Consider the following 13370-nt stretch of genomic DNA (forward strand, 5'->3'; position numbering starts at 1 on the left):
ATTCTTTCTCTGCCTCAGGTCGATTAAGTTCATTGAGGTGAGTTGCATTCCTTCTTTAAGCATGTTGAGCCTTCAATCTGGACTCAGATCGGCTAAATAGAAGAGTTAGGAAAAATAGAGAAAATAAATTATTAGAGAGATCAGAGAAAAATACATAAGATTTATAATAAAAGTGTTATGAGAAGAACATCCAGAAGAATTAAAAACCATAGGAGAAGGAAAAATAGGTGAACAGCTTTTTAATTTCTATAAATGTTTTGTTAATACTCATAATAAAGGACTCAGAGAGCTGGGATATGAGAATAATTGGTCAATCATATATGGATAAATAGATGTGACTACATACATGAGTGCCGAAGAATGCTAAGGAAGGGCAAAAAGAGATTGAGAAGAGGGCATTACTACTAATATATAACAATGTTGAATGTTTAGGGTGTTTCAGGCACTGTACAAATATTTTAAATATACAAATCACTTAATCTTGCCATAACATTAGAAGATACTATCAACTCTTTACCAAAGTGATAACTGTGGGACAGCAGAGTTAAGTCACCTGTTCAAACCTACACATAATAATCAGCAGAGATGGTCCTTATCTAAGTTTTTCTGCCTTTGAAGTCCAAATAGTTTAATGGAGCCAGGTACTAAAGAAGAAAACTTTTGTAAATTAATTCAACGATTTACACGTGGAAAGGTACAGAGTGAAAAGAGCCTATGATCTGAGAAACCCAGTGAGTTTGGCTGAAATGGAGTGAATATGTACATGTTGAGGGTGAGGAAGACGATTAGAGAGAAGTGATGTGTTGTGGTTCTTAAAAGCTAAGAGGAAACTGTTAGATGTGATATAGTCTGTGGCAGGGAGCCATTGCAGGTTTTCCAAGATGAACTCATAAGAAGAAAACACTTCATGGGGCTGAAAAAGGCAGTGAAGTGGAGTGTCCTATGATAATGTACTATAGTGTAGGGTAGTGGCTAAGAGTACAGTTATGAGAGAGGGACTACTGGTTAGCAGCTTACCTGCTGTGTGACTGGGCAACTAATGCAAACCTCAGTGTCTTTTATTGTAACATGGGAGTAACAACAATAGTAACTACTTCTCAGGATTCTTGTAAAGATTAAATGACAATCTCTTTGAAATGCTTGGCAGTTCCTGAGAAATGCCCAGTAGTTAATAAATGTTAGTTGTTATTATCATTATATATTATTACTCCCACAGATACATATAGAACAGACTGCAGCAGAGAGGCAAATCTTTAGTATTCTGAGAGTGTAGACATGAAATGAAATGGCTACATGAGGGCGGAGGACAAGAAGGTGCAGATGGTGGCAGTCACTTCAAATGGAAATATCACTGCTTGAATGACGGTATGTGAGTGTCAACTTGCAAGGGGACTAAGTAGATTTCACCAGAAATTAAGGAAGCTTAAGGAGAACAGCCAAGTCCAGCTTGACAGGAGTGGTGGTAGCACAAATGCAAGACTGCTGTCCTTCAAGAAGCCAAGGACTGTTGAAAGTAGCAAGAGCTAGTTTGTTTTAGGTCCATCATGTTTTATATTCACATTTTCATGTCAGTGGAGCAAAGAAATTGAATACAATATAATAGAATGGTAGAATCTTATTTTTAAAATATCTGTGCTATTCTGATCTTTAACTTACTTATATCCTTGATAGAGATCTTTACCTGATGCTCAAGATTGTAGAAACAGTATAATCAGCCTAACAACATAGCACTGTATTTATATCCTGCACTGTTGAGGGAGGGTTTAAGGCCATTCAAAAGGATACATAAAATACAACAAGATTACATAGATGAAAGGTAAGCTAAAGGAACAAAGCAAAACAAAAGTGAAATCAGAGATCATAGGCACAAATAAGATTAAAAATGCATGTGATGAAGATGAAAGCTTATACATTTACCCCAGATGGACCACAGGGTTGTTGTTAAGCCTTTAAACAGTGAACAGTGTTAGAAGCCTAATTAACAATTTGTTAAAAAAAAAAAAAAAAGAAAGAAGAAGAAGAAAAGAAAAGAAAACTTCATTGTAAGGCCAAGAACAAAATATATCAAGGTAAGGAAAATTTGTAGTCAAGAATAGAAAAAAATTATGGCTTTGAAGTATGAGTTATTTAAAGAAAGAGGAAATATCCTCAGACTATGCAGTGAAAAACAAAGTGATTTTCTTCTTCTAAACTTATGCAATAAACTGATAGGTAATATGTGAAAGTCATAGAATGTAGACTAGAGGATACAACAAACCTATTTCCTTTATGTTCATAAGAAGAAAAGCTCTGATGTGAGTTAGCACTGCTTTACAATTTTGATTTGTGCAGATTGCACGTACTTTTCCTCAGTTTGAAACAAATAGTGGACAGGAAAAAATACTAAATGTTGGTAGTAAATATGGAAGGAAATTATAACTAATGTAATATGCTAAAACATGCTATGTTTATTTTACTAATTTGAATTAAAATGTAAGAATTTGAAATGCCCTGGAAAAACACAGGCATTGATCTGACGTCTGAAGTTTTAAAATATTACACGCTTTGAAACAGCATTTCTACCTTGAAATACCTATCTCTCTATACTTTTTAAAACTTCCTTTTTCTTTCATTCCATTTATCATCAAATAAAGGATGAACAGATATAACTCAGAAACTGTCAAACATGCTGAAGAAAGACCACTGCAGAAAAAATTATCCTGGCCTTTTCAAAGGTGTTAGGATGCAGAAAGATGATACAGAATTGGAGAGGTCGTAGTTTTTGAATTAACTGTATTAAACGCAAATCCCGAGAAAATTTCCCTTAACTAAGTCCTGTTGTTATATGGATATGAAGACGTACGTGAACTTCGAGAGACACGTCTCTATAAGTTCAAACGTCCCTGATGATTCAGCTGATGCGCGTTTCTCTACCTTGCCCTTTCTAGAGAGGTGCATCGGAAGCGAGAACATTCCTCCTGGAAATTCAGCCTGTTTCGCAATTTCTCGAGGAATCAACTTTCAGTCAATCCGGGCCGGGAGCAGTCATTTGTGGTGAGGCTGATTGGCTGGGCAGAGACAGCGCCGGGGCGTGGGCCGAGCACAGCCGCTTCGCTCTCTTTACCACAGGAAGCCTGAGCTCATTCGAGCAGCGGCTCTCCCAAGTTCAAAGAAGCGGAGGCCGCTGTTCGTTTCCGCTAGGTCTTTCCACTAAAGTCGGAGTATCTTCTTCCAAAATTTCACGTCTTGGTGGCCGTTCCAAGGAGCGCAAGGTAGGGGCACGCAAAGCTGGGAGCTACTACGGGACAGTTCCCAAGAAATGTCAGGCTCTCAGATTTCCCGAACTTGGTCTTCACGAGAGAAAGGCTTCTTGAGGCGTGGATGGTGTGGAGACCGCTAGCAAGTCCATGGGGACCAAGTGGGGTGACATCTAGACTCAGGAGCTCCTGGAGCAGCGCCCAAAGCGTAGTGGCACTGGACCATGTTGCCCGGAGCGCGCAGAGCCCGCGCGGTGAGGGGACCTGGTCTCTGAGCCCGCGGGGGGTGGGTGGGAGGCAGCGTCGTCCGCGGCGACGGGAACCGGGAGGGAGAACCGCGCTGGCGGCGGGCAAAGTCCAGAACTCGCTGCCAGACCCCCAACTCTGCCTGCGTGGAGGTGCTGGAGACCCTGCGCACAGGAAAGCCCCTGCCGTGCGCATCGCGGCCAGAGCAGCTGTAGCATCACGGCAAGCGCTCCCTCTTACTGCTCTCTGGGGTTCGGCGGGGTACTAGAGGTTAGTCTCACCTCCGGCGCGCTTGAGGGTCCTGCATTTGGTTAATGAGCTGCACTTTCTTCTCAGGTCGGGATGGATCTTGAAGGGGACCGCAGTGGAGGAGCAGGGAAGAAGAACTTTTTAAAACTGAACAGTAAAAGGTAGCTAGTTTCATTTTCATAGTTTACATATTTGAGTAATTTATTTCTCGCCTCCAGCTCTGAAATAAATGACATATTGTTGTTGTTTTTAATTATTTTTATTTTAAGAAACGCAAGCCAGCCTTTGGAATCATTTCCCTGCTTAGAGCAGAAGTTTGTTGGCTGCGTGGAGCACAGCATATTCATTTTCCCTGTCTTTTTTGTTCTTTCTTTTAATGATAGGTAATATTTTACATATTTATGAAATGGGGTACATGGAAGCGTTTTTTGACATGCACAGAATGTGTAATGATCAAGTCCAGGTGTTCGGAGGGTCCATCACCTTGGGTATATTTCATTTCTATGTGTTGATAACATTTTAAGTCCTCTCTTCTAGCTACTTTGAAATATACAATATATTGCTAACTATAGTCACCCTCGTCTGCTGTCGAACATTGGAACTTATTTGTCCTATCCAGCCGTTCTTAGCCATTCACCAACCTCTTTTCATTCCACCCTTTTACCCTTCCCGGACTCTTTCCCTTAGTCGTGGTATGCCTCTTCCTCAGCTTTCCTGCCCCAGACAGGCGGATACTCATACGTGTTTCTGTCCTGTGAACTTCTCCTTTTCAAGTGGTTCTGGTCGCCCACACGTGAGCCATATGCTGCTGGTGATCTGTTCTGTGGTCCAGGCTCTTGCTTCCGGTTAATGGCTATGTAAACATCGCGTGTTTGTGGCCTGGCTGGTGGGACAGAAGGTCAAAAGTACATTTAGGTTGTTTTTATTTTAACTGACAATAAATATCTGTATATAATACTGGTAATGTAATCACATAGGGAAAATAATTATTTAGAGTAAATTTTGATCATGGTAGATCTCTGCCATTATAGAAAATTTAAAACTTCACTCCACAGATTCATTGTTAGTAAATTGTAAGATAAATTAGTAAATTTATTAATATTAGAAACTATAATGTAAATTATAAGTTAGTAAACATATTAATATTATAAGAAACCAAACTTTTCAGTGTAAGAGAAAAAATACAAATGTGGAAATTAAATACATTTTAAAAAATAATGTTAAGTTTGCATTGGAAATTTCAATATGAATTCATAATTTTTTAATAGTTCATTTTCACCCCACTGAAAGGGAGAGTAACAAGCACTGTTAGTACCAGATATTGGTTTCTAAATACCATTCCTCCCTAAAGCAATGAACACCTCAATAGCTAATTTCAGCCAGGTCTGGGACAGGAAAAATAGAAAATGAACCTGGAGTATCTTGTGTTACCTGAAAATAAGGAAGTGGAGTTTAATGGAGTAGTCAAAAGCACACTCGAGCTGTCTGGAAGGGGCTTCTAATGGCCAATTCTGGGACAATTTGAGCATCAAAGAACAGCATAACTGTAATCGATTTTGAGATACTTGAATGCTACTGTTGAAGCCTTAATATTCTGAGAGGAGGGAACTGTGAGAGGTAGAGAAAATAAAGCAATGATCCTTACAGAAAAATTCCAACTATTATTGTGAAACTTCCATTGTTGTAATAGATTCACGCAAGGATTGGCAATGAACTCTAAACCATCAGAAAAAAGTTGTAAGAATTTTCTTCAAAATGTTTACTAATTGGAAGGAGAATGTGCTTTTCCAATTAAAGATTTTGCAGTTAGCACCTTAACCAAGTGATGAGACCTGTTATCACTCATTGTAGAATAGACTGTAGTAAATGACTCATCACTTGGATTTTGAATAAACAACATCACCCAGCAAATGCTAATATATCTGCAAAAGCATTTAGTCTGAATACAATCAAACTTGTAGACTGGGACTATCCAATAGATTTATCATGTGAGTCACATTTGTAATTTAAAATTTTCTAGTAGCAACAGTAAAAACTAAAAATAACAAGATAAAACTAATTTTGTAAATATATTTTATAGAACTCAATATGTCCAAAAGATTGGATTTTCTACATATAATCAAAATGACTAATAAGATAGTTTACATTCCCTTTTATGCTAAATCTCTTGTTTGATGTGTATTTTACATTTATTGCACCTCCCATTTGTATTTAGTTTGATACAGGTATACTCAAGATGTGGGACATTCTATAAGACAGCTCTTCTTATTCCTTTACAAAAGCCAATGTTAAAAAAATGAAAGGAGGACTTCTAGATTAAGAGAGACTAAAGAGATATAACTACCAAATGTAGCGTGTGAACATTACAAAACAAAACAAAAACAACCTAGATGTTCAACAAGGAAAAATTCCTATGGAAAACATTCTTGGGAGATTTTAAGGTGCATTGGATATTAGCCAATATAAAAATTGTAATCACTTTTCTTAGATGTGATAATGGTAGGAGAACATGTGATTGAAATTGGAAATTTTTGTAACAAAAATGTTCATGTAAACCATGAAAAAGGCTCCATAGAGTGGGGAATAGGTATTCCACTTTTTGTTTTTAACTTTTTATTTTTGAAAACTTGATAGCTTAAAGAATTATGTACTTACACAAACATTTAGGTGGATTTAACTAAGAAATATTGAGGGTATGTGAACGGAAACAGTAAAGAAAATTGATCTTTCACGTATTTCTATTATTGGTTCTATAATGGTCTACAGACTTTTCTTTTCAAATTAGAGATTATATTTTAGATAAGTAGTTCTTATTAAATTGTGTTCGTTGCCATTGATTTAAATTTATTTTAACATGGGATTGTAAAGAAGCATGTGGCTTTGGTAGTAGATAATGCTGGGATAATAGTACTATTGGGAATATGTCTATTAGCAAAGATTCTTTCCTAAAATGGTATTTGATGAATGACTTGTCTTTCTAAGCACTGTGTTTCGTGCTAATGGGATTAAGTACGTAATCTAGTAGGGGTGAGAGTTTGTGTGAAAGTGCATTTTAGTGTGATGCAGTATCTCAGAAATCTGAAGTTGCACCTTATAGTTTGGTGGTCAGGGAACAGACTTGGCATTTAAATATTGGCTTAGTTATAGCTGTGGACCTTGGACAAGTTAACTCTTCTCACTCCTCTATGTCTCTAAAAGAACAAAAATGTGTCTTCCTCATAGAATTGTTTATGAATTGTGTGTAGGAAGTGCTTACTTAGCCAGTGCCTGGAACGTTGTAACTTCTCCAGAGTAGCAGCAGTTTTAGAGAACAAAAAAATAAATAAAAAGCTTAGAGCTAAAACTCAACTATTTATGGCTATTTTTCTCCTTTCGTCCTGGCTCCAGGGATAGTGAAACCATGCCTTTACTGGGAATTGGGTGGGACCAAACCTGAAGAGTTATGTTTGTGTATTTTATGTCTGTCTAACATTACTCCAAAGCCAAATGGGTAAACTCTGGATTTTTTTCTTTAGAAATCTCCTCACCTCTTTTGACCTCACTTAGTGTAAAGAACAAAGACAAAGATGACTTTACCTTATGAACTTAAAAACTGTGTAAAAAATAACACAAATCTTTTCTAAAATATTTTTTCTTTTATACTTACAAAAATACAGATGAGGCAGATTTCTTACGGCTGGTTTGCTTTCACATCCTAGGTGGCAGTTACACAGAGTAGAGAATGGGCTACATAGTTAGATTCATTTGTATCTGGGCTCAAAATAGTAGTTGACCTTATGCCTGAGGACAACTTTTTGACAATTTATAGAACATCATTTTTTACCATAACTTTCTAGAGTGCATTTATTTCATAATGGTCCATTTAGGGCTCCAGACATTTTTTTCACAATTAGATTTGCTCATAAAGAGTAATTTAATTTTCTTCTTAGGCTAGTTATGTCCAGCATCTAATTGCCACTACACTTCAGTAGAAAGGGAATGATTAAGAATAATATCTAGGTAGTAGATCGATAAAATATCTACTGCCATCATTATTCAAATGACAATTAAGGGGATTCATAATTAAGGGGAAAGATGAATGATTTTCTAATTAGAATAAAAACAGGTAACTTTTCAGTATGTATATTTTTCTAATTGCAATGGGTGTATGTATGTATTCATCATAGCAAATCAGAAAATATCAAAGGCACAAGGAAGAAAATATTTTTAGAGAGATTCCAACACTCAGTGATAACCACATATGTAGATTTCTAAGATATATGTAAACATACTTAAACATTATAAATGGGGTTATACTATTATTATCCTGTTTTCTAACTGTATAATATAGACATATTTCTTCATCCTATTTGTCATTAAATATACATTCTATATTAATTTGGATAATTTATAAATTATGTAATTTCTAAAGTTTTATGTAATTCCATTGCTGTTTTGCAGTGAAAAAGATAAGAAGGAAAAGAAACCAACTGTCAGTGTATTTTCAATGGTGAGTTTTGAATTTATGAACTATCCAAAATACTTTGGAAATTTGACATCTCCTTACATGGAAAAGAGATATTTCATCTGATGTAAGATTTTCTTACAGGGTATGTTAATGGAGAAGCAAAATAAATTGGTTGATTTAGCTTATTTTCAGGAGAATGCTAATCATAACTTGCTATGTATATTACTAATCTACAGCCACCATTCCTAACTTAGATTTCAATTCTTCTAATGAATTATGTTGCCAGTGATTCATTATTTACACAAGTACCTCTCCCACCTGCATAGAGACAACCAATCACATAGAATGCTGTCTTTAATGGCTCTGAAATTCTGGCAGGTTTTTTAGGTCAAAGTCCATTGCTATCAATAAAAGGCAGCAATGTATTATTTATTACTATGCAAACTTTAGGCCATTTAGGTTAGTTCATTGCAAATTTTAGTTCAAAATCCATTTCTAACAATAAAAGGTAGCAACTGATTATTTATTACTATGATTTCAAATATGTCATATGCCATTGTTCCCCTGTGCTAAATGGATGAAAATCTAGAATTCGAAAACTTTATCGTAACTCTTCATTTCATTTTCTGGTTGTATAGTGGTTTTTTAGAAGCTTTTCTTTAATCACTCTTGAAATCAGACAGGTATCATATAGGTGTGGTTGGTTGATGACCTCAGTGTCATGATCTTGGCTCACTGCAACCTCCGCCTCCCAGCCTCAACCGATCCTCTCACCTTAGCCCTGCAAGTACCTGGGACCATAGGTGTGCACCGTCATACCCAGCTAACTTGTGTATTTCTTGTAGAGACAAGGTCTCACTATGTTGCCCAGGCTGGCCTTGAACTCCTGATCTCAAGCGATCCACCTGCCTTGACCTCCCAAAGTGCTGGGATTACAGGTGTAAGCCACTGTGTGCCCCACCTAGTTAATGACCTCTCATCTACCTGGATTCTTCCTTTTTTCTAAGAGTACAATTTTAGGTGAACTGTTAGGTGAAAGATTCCAGAGATTAGAACCTGGAAGACTGCTAAACCAATTAAGTCTAACAGCACATGCTTTATAATTCAGTCGTAACAGCAATTATTTTAAGGTAAGGGAATGGATAGATTGTCTTGTAAAATAGATTTTAATAAATTGACTATAAAATAGTTGTAGGTAGGGAAAAAACACTCATATGACTTTTATACTGAGGACTTCATGGTTCCTTTATGTGATCTTCGTCTCCCTGTGCTTCTGTTGCTCTTATCATGACTCCTGCTTTTTTTCTATCTCTATGCCCTTTGGAATTTTGGTGAGATAAGACTATGTACTTGAGTCATTCTCAGACTACTTGAGTAACCAAGTGACAGTTTTCACTGTTAATTTGTTGTATGGAAAGAAGCATTTAGGTTAAAGTTGTATTTATCCCCAGGATTTCAGTGCTGTGACTTTGAGACTTTCAGTTTTTATTATTTGTAGTTAAATTTTTTTAAACCTTAGTAGTCTTATATTTTAGAAAATTTAACAGACCTACTATATAGAGGCAATGTTATCAATACTCAATTCATTTTAAGGCACGAAAGAATAAAAATATGGAGCTTTAATATAAGGTAGTATTATTAGCACACATAAAGCACTATGTGCCAAGCATTGTCCTAAGTATTTCATATATAATCTCATTTAATACCTACAACTCCTTTTGAGATAGATACTATTATTATTCCAATTTTACACGTGAAGAAACTGGGGCCAGACATGTTCACTTGTCTGAGGATGCACAACGGGGCCAGGATAGAGAGAATATATTCGAAGGCTGTTGATGAAGTACTCTACTACTCAGATAGTTTTTCCTCATATCTTTTTCCTGAAATGTCGACATAGAAAACATTGAATGTAACTTCATTATAAAACTTACAAACACAAGAACATAATAAAAGTTTAACAATATATTGGTGATGTCACTGGCATTGCTTATTAATAATAGTTTTCAGTGAAGACAAAAACATTGTGTGTTCAGGGTTTCCAAGAAGCCCAACTTCAATGATTCACACTAGGAGGACTCAAAGGACTTATGGCTAAGATTTATTACAACAAAAGGATACAAGGCAAAATCAGCAATGGCAAAAGGTGAGTGGTGAGAAGTCCAGAAGAAATCAGGTGCAAGCTCCTAGAGTTCTCTCCTAACGGAGTCACAGGGCACACTGAATTTCCGCAAGCAATGAGTTGAGACAGCACTTGTGGAATGCTATTTATCAGAGAAGCTCATTTATTGGGCGCTGATCATGTAGGCACCCACCTTGCACCAAAATTTCAGACTCACAGAAGGAAGGCAGAACTGCAGAAGGAAGAACCATATTGTTTGTACAGATAGTTTGGCCATAGTTATCAGTTAGAATGGTGGTAATCCTCCCCAAATCCAAGTTCCAGCCAAGCGCCAGTGTTTGTATACAGGCCTTTCTAAACATAGCGGCCTCAGAGCTGCTGTGTCAGCTCTTGTCTGCACACAATGCCTGTTAATTTATTTCCACTATGAGACTTTTTAGCAATCTTAAAAAAGTGATGAAAGAAGTAAGAAATACATTCAAAATTTTATACTAGCCTTTTAAATTTATATCAGACCTTGTTTCACCATTTACAGAAACACAAAAGTAGAATAAAATCTAAAGCAAGTGAGGAAATGCGACACATAGAGCAAGAAAAATAAAAGTTGGGCTGCAGTTTCTACACATAATGAACTTCTTAAAGACTATACACTCTTGGTCAGGTGCTGTGCCTCACGCCTGTAATCCCAGCACTTTGGAAGGCTAAAGTTGGCGGATCACTTGAGCCCTGAAGTTCAAGACCAGACTGGGTGCATGGCAAAACCCTGTCTATGTGAAAAGTATGAAAACTAGCTGGGCATGGTGGCACATGCCTGTAGTCTCAGCTACTCGTGAGACTGAGGTGGGAGGATCACTTGAACCCAGGAGATGAAGATGCAGTGAGCCAAGATTGTGCCATTGCACTCTAGCCTGGGTGACAGAATGAGACGCTATCACACACACACACAAAAAGATTATATATTCTTGCAAGAATTGTGCACTGTAGATTGAACTCTGAGCTTTCTATTATGTGTGTCTTATGGAAACATTAATTTTTTTCTAAATAGATAATACCTAACAATGTTAAGTGTTTCTTTTGTACCAGGCATTTGTTAAGGACCCTAAGTTTATTGCATGACATAATCTTCATATAGGGACATAAGTCCTGCAATTTAGAAACTTGTGTTATTCTTATGTTCCAGATGAAGAAACTGACTCAGAGAAGTTAAGTAACGCATTCAAAAATCACAGAGTTGCATACCTAGTAAGTAGGGTAGACTCAGATATGGCCAGTTGCTTTTAACAACTGTAATCATTTATGATTGGTTAAACTCATCTCTCTGGAATTGAAGAGTTCTTTATTGCTGCTATCTTTTGATCTTCTGACCATCTGATCATCCAAGACTATGCTACCTGGCTCAGTGTCTCCCTTTCCACTTTGGTCCTCCAACCAACTTGGGTAACTTTTATGGTTATATGGAAACCACTCCTTGATCTTCACAGCTGCAATAATCATATAAACCTACTTGTATGTGAATCTGTTTCCTCCTCCAACTTTCCAGTCACGACAGAGTTTTAATCTTAAGACTAATCACTTATACTTTGGCTCCTATCTCCTCTGCCTTCTCAGGGACCTTACGTCATTATTACCACTTACTCTCTTCTGTATCTTCTATCTCTCCCTCTCAACTGGGTCTGTCCCATTGGCATTGACACATCAAGGCACTGTGATCTTACTGATGCCCTTCATGGGGCCACCCCTGCCAGCTCCCTTCACACACAAAAGTGGCCTTTGCATTCTGTCTTGATTTCACCATTTGCTTAGTTCTCAACGGATTGAAGTTTGGCTCCTGCTCCTGCCTCCCTCAATGTTCAGTGGACATTTTAAAATTCTATCTTGATCTCTCTGCAGCACTTAGACTGTCTCCTATATTTTTTGTATTTGCTTCTGTTATGTCATGGTTTGCTGATTTTCCTCCAGTTCTTTTTCTTGTGTTAGGCTTTTTTCTTTTTCTTGTGTCAGGCTTTTTCTTGTGTTACCCTCACCTGTGAAGTTAGAGTTCCTCAACTCCTTATCACAGGAGTCAGAGATGATGTGGACATTCCTATAGTTCCACAAAGCCATTTTCAAATTATTTTTTATTTCATGCAAATTCCTTTGTTATTTGAGTTTCACTCTGCATAATTATGCTATCTTCTATCTATTTTCAGCGGTATCCTCGAATTACACCCCCACCCCCATTCCTTGAGGACTTTGTCATTTGATGGCTTCTACTTCTTTCACCTTATGTTCCTGTTACTCTTTTGAGTATTTTGGTAACCTTACAAATAAGGCTCAACATTCTCTGACTTCTTCAGTTCCAACAACCGTGCCTCATAAATTACTTTGGTACCTTAGTAAATTACACGTGTGGACAGGATCTTGGGCTTATTGTTTGGGTGGGCTTTCCTCTACGAAGGTATAAACACACACACACACGTGTATTAGTCTTTGACCACAACCTGTGATTTCTTCCAGCTCTGCCCTGCCTCTTTATCATCCCTCTTTTGACATTGTGCATTCATTTCCTATTGCTGCTGTAGGAAAATAGCACTCAGTGGCTTAAAACAACACAAGTTTATTATCTTACTATTCTGGAATCGAATGTTTTGCTGGGCTAAAGTCAAGGTATCAGCAGGATTGCATTTCTTCTGGAAGCTTTGTTTCCTTCCCCTTTTCAGCTTCTAGAGGACACTTGCATTTCTGGACTCACAGACCCTTCCTTGCATCACTCCAACCTCTTACTTCAATCATCACATCTCCTACTGACTCCAGGCCCCCTCCTCCCTCATATAAGAACCCTTGTAAATATACAATCGTGTCATCGGCAAACAGGGACAATTTGACTTCTTCTTTTCCTAACTGAATACCCTTTATTTCTTTCTCTTGCCTGACTGCCCTAGCCAGAACTTCCAACAGTATGTTGAATAGGAGCGGTGAGAGAGGGCATCCCTGTCTTGTGCCAGATTTCAAAGGGAATTTTTCCAGTTTTTGCCCATTCAGTATGATATTGGCTGTGGGTTTGTCATAAATAGCTCTTATTATTTTGAGG

General features: G+C 37.4%; 1 protein-coding gene across 1 annotated transcript in view; it reads left to right on the forward strand.

Moving 5' to 3' along the window:
* The window catches only part of ABCB1 (ATP-binding cassette, sub-family B (MDR/TAP), member 1), a 225668-nt gene that overhangs the window by 116003 nt on the left and 96295 nt on the right, over window positions 1-13370 (forward strand). Inside the window, exons 2-4 of the mRNA XM_011961765.1 lie at window positions 2928-3251; window positions 3819-3892; window positions 8172-8220. Coding sequence (XP_011817155.1) covers window positions 3825-3892; window positions 8172-8220 — 117 coding nt within the window. The 5' untranslated portion in view covers window positions 2928-3251; window positions 3819-3824. The remainder of the gene's footprint in view (window positions 1-2927; window positions 3252-3818; window positions 3893-8171; window positions 8221-13370) is intronic.

Source organism: Colobus angolensis, unplaced genomic scaffold (genome assembly GCF_000951035.1).
Source record: "Colobus angolensis palliatus isolate OR3802 unplaced genomic scaffold, Cang.pa_1.0 Scaffold569, whole genome shotgun sequence".
NCBI lineage: Eukaryota > Metazoa > Chordata > Mammalia > Primates > Cercopithecidae > Colobus > Colobus angolensis.